Here is a 22,410-nt window from a genome sequence, read left to right on the forward strand (position 1 = left end):
TACCCACGATCTAGTGGTTGGAGACCCATGAGGGTCTGCCATCACCCGAAAATGGGGGGCATGAAGAATATGCAGAAACGTGGGGCAACGACTATAAGAAGCCAGGAGACCGATGAAGAAGGGGACATAAAAATTGAGAGTAAAGGGAAAACTCTGCCAAATTGAAACTAGATTACATTCCATACAAATTTTCGAGAGCATTACAAGAAATCACACAATCTAAATTACATAGTTTTCCCGTAAACACCTTGTGCTAACTTAAGCATCGGAGGGTTTACGCCGGTAAAACTATCGACGTCTCTGATCTGTTTTTTTGTGAACGCAGGCTTAGAAGCGATTCCAACCCCAGGGATTCAAGCAATCGTTGAAATAGAAAGAAGGCGCCATTTTCTCTATTGACCACATAAACGTTGGTGAAAAGATTTGGTCGGATAAAGGGCGAGCAGATTTCAGCACCAACAGTTTTTATTATTATTTTTTCATTTTTCCTTTTGTTTTCTATTCCAATCCGGAGTCCAGACAGCCTCATCGAAATTGTATAGCATGTATTATAATGGTGGCATTAATTAGGAAGCTTGATTTTAGAATTAGAAAAGGATTGGAATTAGAATCCAAATTGGATTCAACCAATAAAGCACACGGATTTGGCCAATAATTGGATGATCGTGGGGTATTATTATATAAGGCTAATGCAAGACGGAAGAGAGGGGAGAAAAAGGAAAGCATTCGGCAGAGAAGAGAAGAGAAGAGCGGCAGTAGCAATTCAATTTTCTACGGCTGATTTTATTTCTTTTGTTGCTCCCAATTCGAGTATGTTTGGCTAATTTTCTTATACTGAGGTTAAGAATGAAATCCCACTTAATGAAATAATTATCTTTTTATTTAATTAATTCCCTATATATGTTTTTTAAAGTTTATGGTTTTTATTTCACATGATTAGTTGGATATTATTAAATTTTTCACAAATTCTATCATGCATTATTGATTGTTAATACTAATATTTGACTAAATCTATACTTGGATCTATAAAGTTTATATATGACTATCTTTGATTTTGTATCTTTCATTAAATTGTTTACACAGAGTGCTTAGGAAAACTTTGACTCTTTATTATTCAATATGTTTACATGGGATGCTTAGATATCATACTATTAAACAGAAAAAGAACCTATATTAGATTTAATTACTTGGGCTTAATTGTTATATCCATGAGATGATATAGATTGATTTCAAGTTGTCACTCTAAAATTGGGAATTAATTAACAATTTGATAATTACTGGTTGAATAGTGGTGGATTCTGAGAGCTTGGTAATTTTCGTCTTATTGAATTCTCCTTTACTTTAATTGTTTTCTTAGTTTAATTTATATTAAAACTCAATTTGCTCAACTAGGTTAGTATTAATATTAATTTTAGATTTAAATTAGAACTTTCAATTTATAGCAATCCTTGTGGGTTCGACCTCGTTACCAATATTTTATTTTTAGATTCGTACGCTTGCAAGTATATTAAAGTTTTTCACAATAGTATAAACAACATTAAGGGATCAAGAATTAAGACAATACTGCAGACAGCCGCTGTAATTGACTGATGAGTATTGACACTGCCATAAAATTTTAATAAAATGAAAGCGTAGGGTTGCTTGTTGGTAACTCTGAAACCTCCTCTAAACAATGTATCTGGAAGACATGCTAAAAAACTTGCCACAACAACGTATAATCAAAAAGGCAATTGGGCAATTTGTCGGGGCTACTTTGTTAATTAGTCATTTGGTATAGATTCACCATAATATATATGCATACTATATTTGGATATGAGCAATTTTTTTTTTTATTATTGTTGTTGTTGTTGTGATTTTCACTGTAAAACGTATTGAGCAATTTTTTGCATTCGTGCTGTCTATAGTTCACTCATTTCTCTTGGTTAATTTACCCCAACGGATCAGCATCATCTCCTAATCTAATCTTTTTCTAAGGTTTATAAACGGATCCGCATCATCTCCTGATCTCTAGGCAATTGTTTAGATTCAATTCAATTCAATTTACCAGCTGACGAGTGACTATTTCTAACTCTCAAATTCTTCAAAAATTTGAGAACTTTATATGCTAAATCATGAATGTCCGACTATTTTTTAAGAGTGATGATACAACCACAAACTCTCATACAAATTTATCTTGTACAAGCTGACGTGACATTAATTCATTGACGAAGTGAAAATATAAAATAATAAAAACAAATCATGTGGATCAAGTGATATTTAATTCAACTAATCTTATCATGCCATGTCAGTTTGTACAAAATAAATTTGTACAAGAGTTTGTGATTATATTATTACTCATTTTTTAATGTCACAAATTGCCTGAAGATCATAATTAATAATATATCCCAAAAAAAAGTGTAAAAGAAATAAAAGAATTAGAAAAAAATCATAGTGGGTCCGTTTGTTAAACGGTATGCTTTTGTGCTAAATAAGGAAAAGCTAGTAGAACATTCAATCCTGTCCGTAGATTTAATAAAGAACGTGTCAAGATTTTGTATAAAACTTACGAAAGATTAGACTAGGAGAGGAGTCTAAATCCCTTTTCTGAAGCGACAAGAAATTAATTTGCTTAAACTGTACAGTGCCGTGCTGCTGCTAACGACGACTCAACTTCCTATCAGATAAATATACCGGTAAGTCTTTGTCTTATTTATTTATTTGTTTATTTTTAAAGTGCTTTTATTATTTCCCAGGGATAACAATTTTCCTGGAATAATTTTTACTATATCTCTTAGTTACGGTTTTTTCATTCAGAGAATATATGAATAATTTGAATACATTATTATCAGAGATTGTTGCAGATTATGGATGCCATGGATCGAATTTCGGAACTTCCTACTCCTATCATTCATCATATGATGTCGTACCTCGACGCAAAAGAACTTGCTCGAACTAGCATATTATCAAAGAGATGGAATGGGTTGAGTATTGCATTCCCCGTATTGGACTTTGCTCTTCCGTATTCGTTTCACATGAACCTCTATTATGATTGGTATTTGCGGCGGCGGAGGAGGATATTGGAAATTGACGAATGGGAAACTTACGAATGGGAAATTGACGAATACGAATGGGAAACTTACGAATGGGAAACTGACAAATCAGTTCGTATAAAGGAATTCATAAAATTCGTTGATGCTTCTCTGCTTCAGTTCCATGAGCTCAAGCTATGTATACAGAAGTTGAGACTACCTATAATCCGTAATGAAGATGAAGGAATGTTTTCTCATGTTGATAAATGGATAGAATTGGCCGTAAGGAATGGGGTAAAAGAACGAGAAATTGGTGTCATGCCAGGGGAAAACGCTTACAGTTTGCCTGAAACAATCTATTCTGCTAAATTGTTAACTTCTTTAGAGCAGTAGAGCTCACTGGTTGTCGACTGGAGGAGCCTCCGAATGCTATAAGCTTAAATTCTCTGAAAAAGCTTACCCTATACGAAGTCTATATAAATGAACAGATGGTCCAAAAGCTTATTAGCGAATGCCTTTCGCTTGAGGATTTGTGCTTTTACTGCTGTTCAGGTTTGAAGATTTTGAGCGTCTCCCAAGCACGCAATCTAAAGAATATGACAATTGTGTCTGAGTGGCCAAGTGAACATTATGAAGGTATTAAAATTGTTGTTCCGAGTCTTCAACAGCTAACCCTTTGTTTATCCAAGCGAATATTGATTTACGTGACTCTGTCTCCTCATTTAAAAAAGTTTGAGTTTACATGGGAGACATGTTGTCAAAGTGCAAGAATTTATTTCAAATTTTCCCTTGCTTGAGGATCTTTCCATTAATTGGTGCCGCTCCCTCAAAAGGTTTAAGATTATAAGTAATCGCCTCAAGCACTTGATATTTCGCTACTGTTGGAATTTGAAGGCCATTGAGGTTGATACTCCCAATTTACTTTCCTTCATTTACAAGTGCAATCCGATTCCTATTATATCAATGAATGCTCCATGTCCATGGAAAGTGAGATGCCGTAGAGTTATACTTGACAAGCGTTGCTACAGTAGGCTAAAACAATTTCTTGGAGCATCAAATCGAATTGAAAGTCTAACCATAACTCTCATGGAAAGGATCGGGAGCAAAGTATGTACACATGTTTACAAATTCGAAATAATTTAGTAGTACTAAAAGTTCACCTTATCTTTTTCAATTTTAACAGTTTGCGTTCATTTTCTAATATATTTTTATTAATTTTTTTTATTTTGATTTATTTAGGTATCATTCAATTTAGAGAGTTTCAGAAAACATTCCCCTTCACTCCCTGTTCCAGTTGAGGAAATGGAGCTATCTGTGCATGTGTTAGAATCTAACTACCAAATTTCTTTGGAAAGTATTTTCTTGATTTGTTATCCCAAGACTTTGCGAGTGCATATAGAAACCGGCAATACCGACCTCGAGTTCGTTGAGGTGCGTTCAATTTTGTCATTAATTTCTCATACTCATCAAATTATTGTCGTTTTTTTTACAACTTAGATTTACAATATACGATGGGGGAAATGGAGAAAAGAATAGTATTGTGGCACATTCATAAATTTTTCGTTATCTGGTGTTTCAAAATTTATTTCACAACCTGGTATAAATCAATTTGAATGGAATCTGTAAACCCTTGAAAACAAAGGAGGATTAACCTGCTGAAAACTAAAACTATCTAGGCAACAAAACTATTTTAGTAAACTAAAGGACTTTATTAATATTTTATTAAAGAATCACTACAACACTTACGGCTCACTCTTTTTTGTCTCTACCAATTATTCACTCGATGCGTACAACAAGGATCTTAGGGGCATCTATAGTATCCTAAAACTAATACAAACTACACATTAAATTACAAAAAATTTAACAATCATATTTTACAAATATAACTAAATATTCAAGAGTTTTCTACATTTAGATATTTTCACCTCCATTAGATATTTTTGGATTAGAGTCATCTCTCATTCTCTACACAATTCTTGAAACTTCTACGGATTGAGCTTTGAAATTGGGCTTGGACAAGTGTAATTGAATTGAATCATTAAATTGGTGTTGGATTTTTAACATAAACATCTTTGGATTGTAACCAATTTTTTATATGAAGTCTACATATATAATAATACAGTGTAATTTGTTCAAAATCATATATAGTTTAATTAGAATTTATGGTCTTTGTGATTATTGCAGTGGCTTTTCATACAACTATGGAATAGAAATGTGAAGTGTTGCAGGTCTCATTATATCAAATGTTGGCTGCAAAGATTATAAGCTTCTTACCATATCGAGATGGTGAGTCGATTAATATCGATGATTTGACGGATAGATTACGGATGCATCCAGAAGAAGATTTTTCACCTCCAAGAGGATGTTATGCACTCAATCTTGATTGGTGTTTTCCTATACATAATGTTAAGCCTTGAGCTTTTTCACTTCAATTATATCAATGAATGCGCCATGCCTATGGCAAGTGAGCTGTAATCGTAGAGATAAACTTGACAATGTTGCTACAGAACGCTAAAAGAATTTCTTGGAGCATCGAATCGAATTGAAAATCTAACAATTTCTCACGTGGAATGGATCCGGAACAAATTTATTAGTGCTAATAGTTCACCTTATCGTTTTACTTATTGTTTTCCCTTGGCTTTATTGTAATAGATTTAGGTTTCAATTTATTTTAGAGAATTTCACAGAAAATTCCTCTTCACTCCTTGTTCCAGTTGAGAAAATGGAGGTATATACACACGAGTCAAAATCTATCTACCAAATTTCGTTGGATGGTATTTTCTTTATTTGCTATCCCAAGACTTTTTTGTGCGTATGGCTAGAGATAATACCGAACTGAATTCGTTGAGATACCTTCAATTTTATGATTTTACCATTAATCTCTCATACTCAACATATAATTAGAGCTAACAATGATATTTGTTTTATTGAACAACTATAGAATAGAGATGTGAAGTGTTGCAACTCTCATCGTATCAAGTGATGGCAGCATTGTTTAAAGGATATAAGGATTGAAAACTTCCGACCATATGATGAAGATTGTGAGTTGATTAATATAGATAATTTGATAGGCAGATAGCGTATTGTTGCGGACCGCCCAAGTTACTAGTCCAATTGCCCACAATTCCAGGCCGAGAGCCTAAAATAAGGCCAAGAGTGCTAGCTTGGCCCGATTCCGGAAATTTCTAGCCAACTCTAGCACACTCAAACTTACATATCTAGAATTCTCTATACATTTCTAGCTCATGCAAATATCTAGAATTCTAGGCAAGTTGGTAGAATTCTCTAGAATTGCAGAGCCTGGCAAGCCTCCCCTATAAATAGGGCATGGCATTAGGCATTTGAGCAACAAGCTTAGAGCAAGCAACTCAAACACTCTTGTAAGCTCTCTTGTAAGCTCTCTTGTAATCTCTCTTGTGAGTAATACAATTCTCTTCATTCGGCTCCATTGCTCTCTTCTCTCTAACTCTTTCGAAAACCTCTAGGCTTAGCTAGTCGAGAAGCTCAAAGGCTTACTTAGCGATTTTCGGCAAGAGTTGTCTAAGTACCGCATGGGTTCGTTGTGCAAAACACGCACCCCGTGACAGTATGCTTCCAAAAGGAGATTTTAAACTTCGAGAAAGATGTTTCACACTCAATCTTGAATGGTATTGTCCTCCTCTAACTAATGTAAAGTCTCGGGAATTTTTCTACTATGCTACATGTCTTGGGTTGTTTTCATATACACAATTTATAATTCTTCAAAAACCTAAAAGGATCTAGAAGATTTTATTTTGCCTTTTACCCAGTGGAAATTGAAAAGAATGGCGATTGATATCCTAATATTTGAGTCTCAATTTGAGTTCTAATGCTAGGTGTCACCCATCTATTCGATATAAAATTATTTATTATTAAATTCTATCATCTATTAAATTAATATCACATCAGTTGAAATTTAAATTAAAACTCAAATGTGGGAATCTCTAATATATTTTGATTTAATATATTTGTTAGTCTTTTCTAAACGACTAAACTTCATTTCATCCCCAAATAGAATGACAATCTTTAATTTACACTTTAAAGTTGCGAAAACCTCAATTTACCTCAATTTTTGTTTGGAAAATAAGGGCAAATATGGGGTATGTTAATGCTTTAATTTTTTTTGTCTTCTTCACAAGAAATGAAAATAAATTGATATTTTCACACTTTTAGGGGTAAATTAAATTAAAGTTTATCCTTTCTAAATTTGTTATCCCATGACTCAGTGTGTATATACTGCGAGGATCAATGTCAATACTCAATAAGTATATTTAAGCTAATTTCAAAATTTGAGAGTGGGGATGTGTATTAGACCGTAAGTAAAGGAAATTTATGAAAATTTCTCTGAAAAAGCTATATGAAAAAGAATATTCACCCATCATTAAAGCATTGAACCACCTCAACCCAGGTGGCTTTAAAATTAATTCAAACTTTCAGGGTAACCACTAAAATATTTGAACTTCTATTTTCTCTTGGTGGTGTTGAGGTGGAGTTTATTTGTGAGGTGCATATTATTCCTCAAAACTTTAAGTCAGTTTTACTAAGGATGGAATGGATCGGATCTGACCCAACATCCATGTGATCCAAATCCAATTAGATCAGATTTGGGTCAAATTAAAATGGATTTGGATATCAATGCGTGGATCTAATGCGGATCTGGAGCAAATTCGGATTTTTCTTAATATCTATATCCAAATCCATATCCACTCACCATTTAATGTAATTTTATTTTAAAAACAATTATGTAATTAGAAATGATGATAAAATTTATTCATTAGCATGTATTTAAGAATCTTAAAACTTAAAGGTACTTAATTGATAATAAGACAAAAAATTATCAAGTGTAAAATAAAATTAGGATAGACTGCCCTAATTTTTTTTAAGTTTTTCACTCTACAATTTAGTCTCTTTTTTCCTCTTTAGTTTACTCTCGCTTCTCCACTTCATTTGAATGCTTAGATCAATTCTTTAATTGTTAGGAAAATCCATAGACTTGATTTTATTTTTCTATCATTTTCTCATAATCTTATTTATTTTGTATAATCACTAATCAATGGTGGCTATCAACTATAAAATAATTATGTTAATTATATATTTAGTAAAATGTGATCATAATAAAAATAATAAAGCACTGGATATAATAAATCATTTTTAACTTATATGTTATTATTTAATGATATAGGAATGATGATAGTCTGCAATGGATATCAAGATAGTAAAGGAGACATTAAAATATTATAATGATCTTATTCCTTCAATTACTTTTGATCGATATTTTATTATCTTTCTTATTTATTTATTTTGGTGTAAAAGTAGAAGCTACAATACTTATTAGATTTTTTGTACACATTATATAATTTAATTGTTACCAATGCATTTTAGTCTTAAATTTTATTTTTTAAAAAAATTGATCTCTTATTATTGAGATTTAGAATTCATAATGGATCTAGAGCAGATTTGGATTTAAATTTTTCTTTTTGGATTTGGAGCAGATATAGATCTTTATTTTTTGTTTCGGATCTAGATATGGAGCGAAAAATATAGATCCATGATGGATCTGGAGCAGATACGGATATTAATTTTTATTACGGATTTGGATTTGGAGCAATGTAGATCTGCCATCCCTAAGTTTTACAAACAAATTAATTTCAAATAAATTTAATTTAAGTTTGAATGTTTTAATGGATCAAAATTTTATAAAGAAAATAGAGTTATTTGCAGTGAAGTTTTGCTGCCTAAAAGCGAACAGACCAGTAATTTGCGAAGTTCATCGTTTAAATCATTTTTTCTCCCAATAAGTTCTTGCTGAAAATAACAATCAGAATTAATACAACTTAGTTTTCTGTGAGAAAATTTTCACAAGCGTTCTAAAAAGTTGTCTGATATCAAATTCACCTCTCTGGTTTTGAATTAGCCAAAAATAAATCCTCATTGGCCTTTAAGAACATTTAGGTATTTAACCAGTGTAATATGAACTTTTTCAAATGTGTGGAGATATGGCCACAGAAACTGACAGGGAAGATTGAAGTGCTAACTGTTGAAGACAACTCGGATTAATAATTTCAACACTTTCAACACATTTCACTTTTAAATTCATGAATTTGTGTGCTTCGGAAACAACCAAAAAGCTCAAATCTATGTATGTGGCAAGGCGCAAATCTTCCTGTAAAGGCGTTCACCAATAAGCTTTTGGACCATTCATTTCTTCATTTCTATACACATAGTGTTGTTGTGTGCGAAATGCGGAAACAAGCGCACCGAATAATCACAGAAAAATAAAGGACACAAGAATTACGTGGTTCGGCAATATACCTACGTCCACGGGAGCAAGAGAAAAATAATTGTATTATTAACAATTATTTGAATACAAATTTGAGTAAAGAAATCTCACTTTCCCAGAACCAAATACACCTAGTACTCTCTCACACACTCTCCAATTGCTCACACTCTCAGAAACTTATAAGTTTAACAATTTTGGGATGATTTACAAATGAAGAATGCATCTCTATTTATAGCAAAAAACGTTGCACTATTGCACCATCCGCTTTGTAATTTGTCAATTCTCCTATCTGTCAATTTGACAAATTTTGCTAACCTTTTTCAGTTTTCTTCATTTGGTGAAGGATTGTCAAAAGTCATATATTCTACAGCTTGCAATTTGGTGCAGACTTTGAAAAACAAAAGCAATACATGTGGCTCACTTTTCTTTTTCAACCAATTTGAAAAAACTCACCAAAAAGTTTTGACTTTTCAACAATTCTCCACCTCGGCAAAGATTTGTCCAAATCTAAGCCGACTACCAACCAATCATCATCCCCAAAGTGGCTGCATCTCTGTGACTGCCTACGTACCCAAAATTTGGGATCAAGCCAACTGTAGTTCAAAATTTCTGAAGGACATAACTTAACATAATTGAAGGATTTGAATTAGTTTCAAGCAATGTTGAAACTTAACTCCAGAAACTACCTTTGTCAACATATCTGATGGATTATCTTTGGTATCGATCTTTCTCAATAACACAACACCGCTCTCGATAATCTCTCTCACATAATGATATTTCACATCTATGTGCTTCGTCCGAGCGTGATATGCTTGATTCTTCGCAAGGAATATCGCACTTTGATTATCACAGAAGATTGCAATGTTCTCCTGGATTACTCGCCAATCACCTAACAAGCATTTCAACCAGATAGCTTCTTTTACAGCTTCAGTTGCTTCCATATACTCTGCTTCCGTAGTGGACAGAGCAATTGTCGATTGTAGAATCGACCTCCAGCTAACCGGACCTTCACCCAATGTGAATACATAGCCCGTTGTTGATCTTCGCTTGTCAAGGTCTTCAGCGAAATCAGAATCACAATACCCAACACATTGTTGACCACAATCCTTCTTGAACAATAAACCAACATCAACTGTCCCATACAGATATTGGAGAATCCACTTTACTGTAAGCCAGTGATTTTTACCTGAATTGTGCATGTATCTACCAACAATGCTCACTACTCGAGATATATCGGGTCTTGTGCATACTATAACATACATAAGACTACCCACAGCACTAGCATATAGAACATGAGCCATGTAATCACGCTCCTCTTGAGATCTAGGACACGAAGAAGAGCTTAATTTGAAATGAGGAGTTAGAGGTGTACATACCGGTTTAGTTTTGTCATCCATACCGAATCTTTCTAGCACTTTCTTCAAATAAGACTTTTGAGTTAACCATACGCTCTCATTCTTCTTGTCTCTACGAATCTCCATCACAAGTATTCTCTGTGCATCACCCAAGTCTTTCATCTCGAACTCAGAAGCCAGCTGCTTCTTTAATCTTTTGATCTCATCCATATTCTTCGAAACTATAAGCATATCGTCGACATGGAGTAACAAATAGATGAAAGCTCCATCTAGTAGTCTTCGAAAGTAAACACAATGATCGTGTTCACTTCTGGTGAATTTCTGCCCTTGTATAAATTGATCAAATCTTTGTACCACTGCCTTGGCGATTGCTTCAGTCCGTCAAAGATTTAATCAACCTACACGCATGATTCTCCTTTTCAGCAACTCTGAAACCACAAGGCTAAATCATATAGATTTTCTCCTCCAAATCTCCATATAAGAACGTCGTCTTAACATCCAATTGAGCCAACTCTAACTCATATTTTACAACTAAGGCAAGTAGGATACGAATGGAAGTATGTTTTACAACTAGAGAGAAAACTTCATTATAGTCAATACATTCCTTCTAAGCAAAACCTTTTGCCACGAGCCTTGCCTTGTATCGAGGAGTTGCTTGATTTGGAGATCCTTGCTTTTTGGTGTAGACCCATTTATTCCAAATAGCCTTTTTTTCCCTTTGGTAACTTTACAAGTTCCCAAGTCTGGTTTTGATGGAGAGATTTCATCTCTTCTTTTATGGCTAACTTTTATTGATCACTTTCACTGCTGCGTAATGCTTCACCGAAAGTGTTGGGGATGTCATCATCAATAACTGGAAGTGCATAGGCTACCATCATGTCTTTAGTAAGTCATCCAGGTTTCTTTATTTCTCTTCTTGGCCTTCTCGTTGCTATAAAATCATCATTATCTACATCATCAATTGTTTCTTCATTTTGTGGGACATCAGAAGAAACAACCTCTTCTTCAACTCTAGGTGTCACCTCCATAGTTGAACCCTTCTCTGATGTAGAACTAACTGGTACATATGGAGTTACATCAAACTTCACCCGCTGCAATACCTTTTTGGTCTTGTTCTCCACTTGCTGAGAACTTGAAACTTTCATCATTGAAGCTTCATCAAACGTGACATCTCTGCTACACACAAACTTTTTGTCTTCTAGATTGCAAAGCTTGAAGCCCTTTACTCCATCTTTGAATCCCATGAAGATAGCTTTTCTAGCACGAGGATCCAATTTACCATCTTTGACATGATAATAAGCTGGACACCCGAATATACGAAGGGAATTATAGTCTTATGCATGTTTTCTAGACCACATTTCCATAGGAATTTTACCTCTAATTGCAGCAGAAGGCAACCGGTTTACCAAGTGACTTGCGTAGCTCACAACTTCAGCCCAAAACTTTTTATCTAAATCAGCATTAGATAACATACACTGTACTTTCTCCAGTAAAGTATGATTCATACGCTCAGCCACACCGTTCTGTTGCAGAGTATGTCTCATCGTGAAATGTCTTTTAATACCTTCATTCTGGCATACTTGCAAGAATGGATCAGAAGTATATTCACCCACATTATCAGATCGTAATACTTTGATCTTTCTGTCAGTTTAAGTCTCCACCAATTTCTTCTATTTCACAAAAATCTCTAGAACCTCATCATTTGCTCGCATGGTGTACATCCACACACGTCTAGAGAAATCATTAATAAATGTAACAAAATAATAGCTTCTACCAATTGATGTAGTCTTGGTTGGTCCCCATACATCATTGTGAACATATTCAAGGATCTCACAAGCATCGTGATTAGCCGTACCAAACTTGACCCTTGTTTTCTTGCCTACTACACAATGCTCACAGAAATTTAATTTACAGGTTTTGATACCTTTTAAGAGTTTGTGCCTCATCAAAGTTTGCAAAGACTTCTCTCCAACATGTCCTAATCGTACCTGCCATAGCTTGGTAGTGTCACTGTGCGCCTCAACAATATTTACTTCATCAGTTGTACCTCCCTTCAAATAGTACAAATTGTGATGCCAAACCCCTTGCAGAATCACTATAGCCCCATGTGTAAACTTCATTGTGTCATCTTCAATGATAACCTTGTAGCCTTTAGCTTCCAAAGCACCCACAGAAATTAGATTTTTCTTTAAAGCTGGAACAAATCTAACCTCTTTGAGTTCTCTGATCATTCCATTGAACATTTGAGTCGAATTGTTCCTATCCCCATTGTGCGACAAGGTTGATCATTCCCCATCATAACTGCACCAGATTCCAATTCGCTGAAATCCGTAAATCATTCCTTAATGGGACACAAATGATAGGTTGCTCCAGTATCAAGTATCCACTTGCTCGAACTAGTCACGTATACTGCAGGAGTAATACTTAATGAATAATCAGAGTCTTCATATTTCTATGCCATGTTTGTTGCTGCTGGTTTCTTCACATCTCTCTTTTGAGCCTTTGGACAACTTTCCTCCAATGGCCTTTTTTATGACAAAAGACACATTCGTCTCGAGCTATATCTCTGCTTCTTGATTTGGATCGAGAATTCTTTCCACCATGCTTTTTCTTTTTCTCCATTGCCCAATCTTTGCTCACCAAAGCTTCAGACGATACTCGTTCAAAATTTTTATTATTATTCTGAATCTCCAAGTTAGTAAATGCTGTGCAAACATCTTTGAAAATGATCACGCTTTTCCCATATATCAAAGTAGTCACAAAATTGCTATATTCCTCTGGTAGTGAGTGTAATAGAATCATAGTCTTGACTTCATCCTTAATATTTTCATCAAGATTCTTCAAATCAGCAAGTAACTTTTCAAATCTTGAGACATGATCGTGCATTGACACCCCAGACTTCATTCGAAAGCCATATATTTGGCTCATTGCATAAAGACGATTTTCAGGACTTTTTAGCAAGTACTTTTCCTTCAATGTATGCCACAAAGTCATCGCACACTCCTTATCTTTCACCAAGTATTTCACCTCCTTGGTCAAATAAGATCTGATCTGACCACAGGCTTTCTAGTTCATACGATCCCAAATTTCTTCATCATACAAGTGTCTTTTATTTTTCAGAACAACATCGAGATCGATTTGAATAAGGGTATCCATAACTTCGCGCCTCCACATGCCGAAGTTGATTTTCCCATCAAACTTTTCAACATCAATCTTCTGGCCTCCTGTAACAGGTGTTGAATAGTGATGTGATAAATCTCGCCTCCCACCAGAAGTATCTCCTGAAATAGTCTCGGTGGATCTGTCCCCAATTCTGGAAGTTTCACCTTCTACCATTTTTCAAAGAACTATTTCTACTTGAAAAACAACCTTTATGATGTTAATTTCGCGTGAATAAATGCACCAGGAAAGTTCCCAGAAATCTGGATGGGAACTCGGTCCCAATTAAAAATCAGAATCCTTAGACTCTTATCGCCTTGTTGACAGAACTTTCCTAGACATGCAAAAATACACACTACTTACAATAGACTGTCTCCCAAGTAAAAATGACCATCTCCACCGTATTCGTGAACAGTACCGTATGTGAACAATACCATATACGGGAATAGTACCGTATATGTGAATAGTATCATATCCCCTCAAGTACGAACCGTCGGCTCTGATATCACTTGTTGTACGCGAAATGTGGAAACAAGCGCACCGAATAATCACAGAAAAAATAAAGGACACAAGAATTACGCGGTTCAGCAATATGCCTACGTCCACGGGAGCAAGAGAAAAATAATTGTATTATTAACAATTATTTGAGTACAAATTTGAGTAAAGAAATCCCACTTTCCCAGAACCCAAATACACCTAGTACTCTCACACACACTCTCCAATTGCTCACACTCTCATAAACTTATAAGCTTAACAATTTTGGGATGATTTATAAATGAAGAATGAATCTCTATTTATAGCAAAAAAACGTTGCACTATTGCACCATCCACTTTGCAATTTGTCAATTCTCCTATCTGTCAATTTGATAAATTTTGCTAACCTTTTTCATTTTTCTTCATTTGGTGAAGGATTGTCAAAAGTCATATATTCTACAGCTTGCACTTTGGTGCCGACTTTGAAAAACAAAAGCAATACATGTGGCTCACTTTTCTTTTTCAACCAATTTGAAAAAACTCACCAAAAAGCTTTGACTTTTCAACAAGCGTAGGATAAGCTTTCGGAGTATAAGATAGAATTTGACTACACTTGGGTTTTCTAGTAGCAACATTCTTAGTTCATTCGTGTATAAGATTTTGAACCCTGCCTTTCCATAACCCGAAATTGCTTGTTCCATTACAGTTTCTTCCTTATTCCTTTTTAAATCTCTTTCCATTTGATTCAATTTTATGTTCAACTTAGAAGTACCAGTTTTAGAGATTTAGCAAAGTTATCTGCGCAGCATGCATAAAATTCTTGTATAATTGATTATAATTACATTGTGCTTTGTATTTATTAGTAATTACCTTTATAGGTTTTTTGTAATATTAAATTTTACAAATAAATGGGCACAAAAAGTATTTTGTGGATTCAAATATTCAAAATAGTTTTTAGAGTGCAAATAACCCAGGTAATTTGTGGAACAAACTACAATAGAAAATGAGTAGTATTTTTCTGAAAGGCAAGTAATTTTGGTCAATACAGTATCATATTTAAAACTGCTGCTTGCTTAAGACCCAAATTATTCATAAAAATGAGAGTGCAGAAGAGCTTCAAGGAATGCAGATATGCAATAACATAGACAACGGCCTAGCAAAAAATTCAATTTCTATTTTGACTTGAACTTGCTGCTGACTCCGCATCATAGCTTGGGACATTAATGACATCTCCATATGATGCCATTGTGAGAGGGGATAAAATAAGCCTCTGTGCCGTGGAAGCAATATATATCAGTTTTTGTAACTCCTTCTACAGTCAATGCTCCACTCTCACCATGTGTCTGACCTTGTCTATCTATATCTTCCGAAACAGCTATCCTGGATTCCAAATTCATCAAAATAGCTGAGTTGGTTGACTGTATGGCGCGATCTAGCTGTACTTGATTAACTCCTCCAGGAGTTATGCCATAGAAGTAAACTCCCTGCCTGCTAAATCAATGGATTTTGGTACGGAATCATAACCAGTTGTACCCTGGATTCCGAATATGCCAGGATGATTGTAGATGTTGCTGAATGCTGAAAAGGGCTGAACGTGCGGGATCTCATTCAAAACACAACGATGCAGCCTTGAATACACTCCTTTTCCGGGGCCTCCAGCTGAGAATGATCCACCTCCTCCCAATAGCATCTGAATAACAGTCAAAGTCATTGAGGATGGATATTGGGTAAGTCAGATAAAAGTGGTTCTACTACAGATACCAACTGGTCATGTTCAACACGAGAGGCAGCAAGTACCATCCAAGGAGCAGTATAATTTTCGGCAAAAAATTCTTTGATAAGTGTAGAGTTTAATCTACTTATAGCACATTCCGGGGCTAGAAGGGGATTAGCCAATACAACAGAATAACAAGCTGAAAAAATTACCTCTGAAATTAAGCTTTGAGGATTTCTGGTAGCCTCACTAATCTAAGATTTCGTCTTCTGATCAAGTTGTTCATTGACCTCCGAATCCAGAAAAACAGAGTTCAGCAAACATCAGTAAGAAGCTCAACCATTTCAGGGACATAAGTTTCCAGAGCAGCAAAGGAGCACCCCATCTGCTCCCTAGAAGGTGAGGCTTGGATATTGCCTTCATATCTCGCACAACACGCAAGTGACTCCTATCTCTTGTACTCCTGAAAGCCATACGCTCAAGCAAGTCTGTTTTCACAAATGAGATTGGTGACTCATAAATTGAACCACAATCAACATAAAACTATATTGAGCTACAAGGCTCACTGATGTTTCTAAGACGATTTTGACACCATTTGGTAGAGCCATAGAGTCGAAATCTCAGTTTTGCCTTGTTCAACATAATCAGGTTATGAAGATGGAAGAGAAAGACAGATACCTGGAAGTGGAAAATCTAGAGAAGGTGAAGAAGTGGACTGTTCCCCAGTCAGCCAGCTATAGAAACCACCCGAAGAGGATGAAGTTGAAGCAACGGCACTGGAACTTGCAAATCTTGCGGTTGCGGGCATCCTACAACGCACGTGGCCCTTGAGAAGTATGGGGAGACTGGCAGGCTCGTTGATACATTTTGAGGTTTCCATTGGATAAAAGGCAAAATAAAATCTTCTAGAAATTTTAGGACTTTGAAGAATTACAAGCTGTATGTCTGAAAACAACCAAGACATGTAACCTAGTGGAAAAAACACTAGAATTGACATTGAGTGGAGCAGGAAACCCCCATTCAAGATTGAGTTCGAAAAATCCCTCGGGAAGTTTAAAATCCGCATTCAGAAGCATAAGCCATCAGTCTATCAAATAATCTAATATTAATCAGCTCGCAATCCTGGTCATATGGTCGGAAGTTCTCAATCTTTAGATCATTTGAATAATGACGCCATCATTTGATACGATGAGAGCTGCAACACCTCACATTTCGATTCGATAATTGTTCATAGAGCAGCTGCAATAATCAAAATAAAGTGATTCTAATAAAAAATTAAAAGAGATATGACTGTGAACAAATTACATTGTCTTATTTCACATAGACTTTGTATCAAAAATAGGCCTAATGGCTACAATCCAGAGATGCTTCCAAAATGTCATTCGAATTAGTTTTTGACTAGTTTGTGAGAGAACTTTTGACACACCAAACGACCAAAATTAAATTCATGAATCTGGTACCATAGTACTGCTATTCTTTTCTCCGTTTCCCTCATAATTGTTAACTTGAGTAAGAGAAATTAATTACAAAATTGAACGTAGCTCAACGAATTGGCCCCCATATCATTTCCAGACCGCGCACACAAAGTCTTCGGATAACAAATCAAGAAAATGACATCCAACAGAATTTGGTAGTTGGATTCTGACACATGCATAAATAGCTTCATTTTCTCAACTCGAACAGGGATTAGGGAGTGAAGGGGAGTGTTTTCTGAAATGCTCTAAATTGGATTAAACCTAAACAAATCATAAGAAAGAAAAAGGAAAATAAAATAAGTTAGAAACTGTACTTATACTATTAAAAGTGAAAATGATAAGGTGAACTTTATTACCAGTAAATTATTTGGAACCTGTAAACATATGTGCCTTGCTCCATTCCATGAGAACGAAATATGGTTACATCCTATTGTAGCAACGCTTGTCAAGTTTTACCTCTACGATTATAGCTTACAATCCAGTTCTGTCAAGTTGAGTCGTCACCAGGAGCGGCACTGGAACTATACACAGTTTAAAATAAATTAACAAATACGGTTGAATTTCTGTTTAAAAAAAAAAAAAGACATAAATTTGCAATAGAATTCAATTAAATCACTATCATTTTGAATAAATTTTTTAAACAAACTTTTTCATAATAAAATTATTGTTATTAGATAATTATTTCAAAATTGTATTCATTTCTTCCCAAAAAAAATTATATCATATATTAGGATAAAAAATAGTTAGGGTCTTTGATTTGTAAAGATATATTAGTTTAATTAAATATATATTTTTTTTAATGCAATTGTCAACAATAATAGAATTATCATTCCAAAAAGTGAGGTGACATAAGGATATTACAGGGGTGTGAAGAGCATTACTCTTCTACATTGTTATGTCAGCAAGCGAAGCTTCAAAGTTTTTGGTCCAGTTGGGCTTTGGAAGCTGGTAGAGTAAAAGCCGATTCCGCTTAGCTACAAAGCAACTGGGCCTTGAAAGCTGGTCCAGTTGTTTTTTAGAAATAAATTTAATATTTATTTCGTGACAATTTGGGTCAATATTCATTTATTCGATTCGATTTCGATGCGAGTTAAATCGATTTGGCTTTTGAAAAAATTGATTCATTTACTAATTGAGTGAATTCCATCTGATTCGCTAATTAAACAAATCAAATTCAAGTTTGATGAAGTTAATTCATTTAGGAGTCGTCTAATAAATGACTTATAAGTGAATCAAGTAAGATAAATTCATTTGTTATTTCTTTTATTAAATTACTTATTTATCCATAAATATGTATGAAAATATTTTACAATTTGATGGCCAATATTATAATTATAAATGACAATAAGTTTTATTTTATAGGATGTTAAATTTGTGGTCCTTTTATATTTTATTTTGTTTAATTTTTATTTATCAATTATATTTTTGTTAATGAATTCATATTCAATTCGATTTGTTATGAATTCATTATAGGATAAATGAATAGTACATGAATTCATATTAGATTTGATTCGTCTTTTAATTCCAAACGAATCAAACCGAATATTCATTTAATAAACAAATAAAATACGAATTCTGAGATTTCAATTCGTTTAACAAATGAATCAAATCCGAATCAGTAGAGTTTTGACCCATGTTTATAAATCGATTTGAATACAATTCGTTTATTCGTTTTGCTACCCCAATTTATTTGATAAAAAATGTTACAAAATCAAATTATTTTATAAACTTTGATTATTTTTATTTATTGAAAAAAGAAGGGCGGGAGAGTGGTGGGTAAAGCTTAATTCAATTCTATAATTAGTGATTTACCGAATACTCTGCAAACAATTCCTAAGTTTCTTAATAACATGGGCAAATAAACGCAATAATAGATAATATCATCAACCTTTTTCAATTAGGTTAGTAAAAAATGATAAAAAGTAAATAAAATATTGAAATGTAAAACCAAAAATATTGATTTTGTTTAAGTTAAGATAATTTTCGAGAAAATTTTGGTCAGTTTTGTAATTTCATCTAAATTTTACTTCTAAATGTGTCGGAGTCCACAAGAGACCTAATTGAAACTTGAAAGCCTGATAGTGAGAATAGTTAATGTAAGCCCAACAATTGACCTCGTGGCCCAAACTGGGTTTATTCTTAGGCCTAAGCTCATTATTACTTACTTCACATTTTCAAATACCTCACCTATTATTCTCTATTCTCAATTCCCGTTTCGACCAAAAAAAAAAAAAAAATGTGTGTTTCCTATTCTTCAAGTGAAAACAGGCGGAGAATTTACTGGTAATAATTTGTTTTATCATTTTTAATTATGTCTTTGTTATTTTAAATTCTCTAACTAGTCTGTCCAGCTTCCTTGAATCTTTTTAGTATTACTATGTTACTGGGTAAATTTTAATACCTGAGCATGATGAAGTACATAGGGCTTAGCTACAAGGAAATAGAGTTCGCTCGATATTCTTATTGCAACTTTCCTGGAATTTATTTAGCTGCTGCATAAATAGAGTTTTACAATTTAGGTTTCTTTAGAGTGTTATTGGATATGAATATTTTGACAGAGTTGAAGATTATGGATGAGACAGTTGTGGCCATGGATCGAATATCGGAGCTGCCTACGTTTATCATTCATCATCTCATGTCGTACCTTTCTGCTAAAGAGGTTGCTCGAACAAGTGTTTTGTCAAAGAAATGGAATCAGTTGTATGTTTCATTTCCCATCTTGGATTTCGACCAAAATTACTTCTTTCCTGGAGCAAGCAGGTTGGATTATGGAAGCTTTTGTGTGAGGAAGCAAAATTATTCTTTCAGTGAAACTGTGAAGAAATTCATGGATTTTGTGGATGCTTCCCTGGTTAGGTTCTGCAAGCTAAAGTTTTGTATTCAGAAATTTAGGCTATTCCTTACTTTTCTGGATGTTAAAGGATCAGCTCCAATTGTTGATAGATGGATACGCTTGGCTGTGGAAAATGGGGTTAGAGAGTTAGATTTTGAGAACATAACAGACGAAAACACAGTGTACACTTTGCCTCAGGCAATCTTTTCTGCTAATTCTGTGACGAATTTAAGGCTAGTTTGGTGTAGGTTGGAGCAGCCCTTTGATTCTATAATGTTGTGTTCCCTCAAAAAGCTAACTCTAGAACGAGTCTGTTTAGATGAACAGATGGTTCAAAAGCTTGCTACTGAATGCCCCTTACTTGAAGATTTGTGTTTTTCGAATTGTTGGGGTTTGAAGCATTTGTGTGTCTCTAAGGCTTCCAAGCTCAAGATTATGGAGATCCGCTCATTTTCTGAGGAAATTGAAATTGTTGAAATTTCAGTTCCAAGTCTTCAGCAGTTAACCCTTTTATTTTACGGAGCGCGAAGGCCACGTGTAGTTGAGGTGGCTAGGTCTCCCCATCTGAAAAAGTTAGATTTAGTTTCTGTATATTTTGCTGACAATGAGTTTAATCACCTTATTTCAAAATTTCCTTCGCTTGAGGATCTGTTTGTGACGCGCTGTTGTTTGCCCGGAAAGATAAAGATTTCCAGTAATCAACTTAAGAACTTACTGTTTCGTAGCTGCAAATATTTGAAGGTAATTGATGTTGATGCTCCTAATTTACTTTTGTTTACTTACGAGTTTAATCCAATTCCCATTATATCAATAAATGTTCCTTGTCCATGGAAAGTCAGCTTTGTGTGTAAAGGTGTTCTCAACACTCATTGGTACCTCAAACTAAAGAAATTTCTTGGAGTATCCAAGCAAATTGAAAGTTTAAAGCTATCTTTGTATTCGAGCAAGGTATGCTACAAAATTCATATTATAGATTTTTAACATTTCACTTTATGTTGTCACTATTGTTTATGGTTACTAATTTTCTTTTTCTCTTCCCGTCTTTGTTCCTTGCCATTTATCAAGGTCTTATATAATTTAGACGAACTCAGTGAATGTTCCCCTTCACTTCCTTTACAAGTTGAGAATCTGGAGCTGCATACAAATGTGCCATTATCGGATTATGAAACTTTACTGGATTGTGTTTTCTGGATTTGTCATCCTAGGACTTTGCGAGTGAATGTGATGTTTGAGGAAGATCACAAATTCATTACGGTATGTTATGTCCTATTTGATCGCCAATGTGTCATAGTAAGTACAGTACAAGTTCTTTGAACACTGATGTGGAGGATAGGAGGGAAAGAAGAGTTGAAATGTTGTTTTGTAGATTCATAAATTTTTCATCCATGGTGAACTTGAATCTCTGTTAGAAAAGGGCAGGATTTTTATTGCAATTCGAGAATAATTTTAACATTTTAAGGTAATTTATAAGCTCTCAATTAAAAGATCGGGAATTTTTCATGCTTGGTGAAAGGCGGCCTAATTTTTTGTTTTCTGATTTGGAGTTGTCGCTATTGAGACTGAAATTTGCTTTTAACTCAGTCATCGTTTTTGAAGCTGATAATCACTTTTATCTGGACTGATATATCTTTTGTTTGCTTGAATTACAGTGGCTTTCTGACCAACTATGGATTAGAGATGTGAACTGTTGCAATTCTCATCCTATCAAGTGTTGGCGGCATTACTTGAACGATCTAAAGACTGAGAACTTCTTACTAGTCAATGATCAAATATTTCTTGATGTAGATAATTTAATGGACGGATGGACTACACGCACGCGAGGAGTTTCAGAGTTTCATCTTGATTGGTGTGTTCCCGTACTTGATGGGAAGTCTTGAGTTCATTATATAACTTGAGATTCATAAAAATCATATAACTTACTGTAATAGTGTTGATTTTGCTTTATGTACCCTTTTATATGAGAGGACGATGTTGTTGAAATAAACTTTTGTATGATGATGTGAATTATCACTCTTAAATGTGGAACATCATATCGATTCAAGTGAATGTTGATTCATATGGAAACCGAGTGCCAGAGATGAATCTTATATTGCA

General features: G+C 34.4%; 1 protein-coding gene across 2 annotated transcripts; it reads left to right on the forward strand.

Moving 5' to 3' along the window:
- The first annotated feature begins 19,544 nt into the window (after positions 1–19,544).
- On the forward strand, positions 19,545–22,380 carry LOC102614474 (F-box/LRR-repeat protein At4g14103-like). 2 transcript variants are annotated; one of them, XM_006465468.4, is made up of 4 exons: positions 19,545–19,766; positions 20,042–21,264; positions 21,382–21,570; positions 21,966–22,380. In XM_006465468.4, the coding sequence occupies exons 2-4, from the start codon at positions 20,053–20,055 to the stop codon at positions 22,191–22,193; spliced, it is 1,629 nt and encodes a 542-aa protein (XP_006465531.2). In that variant the 5' UTR covers positions 19,545–19,766; positions 20,042–20,052; the 3' UTR covers positions 22,194–22,380. The 2 variants fall into 2 exon arrangements, with proteins under 2 accessions (XP_006465531.2, XP_006465530.2); XM_006465467.4 differs by lacking the exon at positions 19,545–19,766 and having other exon boundaries at positions 19,773–21,264.
- The last annotated feature ends 30 nt before the right edge of the window (positions 22,381–22,410 follow it).

The sequence above is a fragment of the Citrus sinensis genome, chromosome 7 (assembly GCF_022201045.2).
Source record: "Citrus sinensis cultivar Valencia sweet orange chromosome 7, DVS_A1.0, whole genome shotgun sequence".
Lineage (NCBI taxonomy): Eukaryota > Viridiplantae > Streptophyta > Magnoliopsida > Sapindales > Rutaceae > Citrus > Citrus sinensis.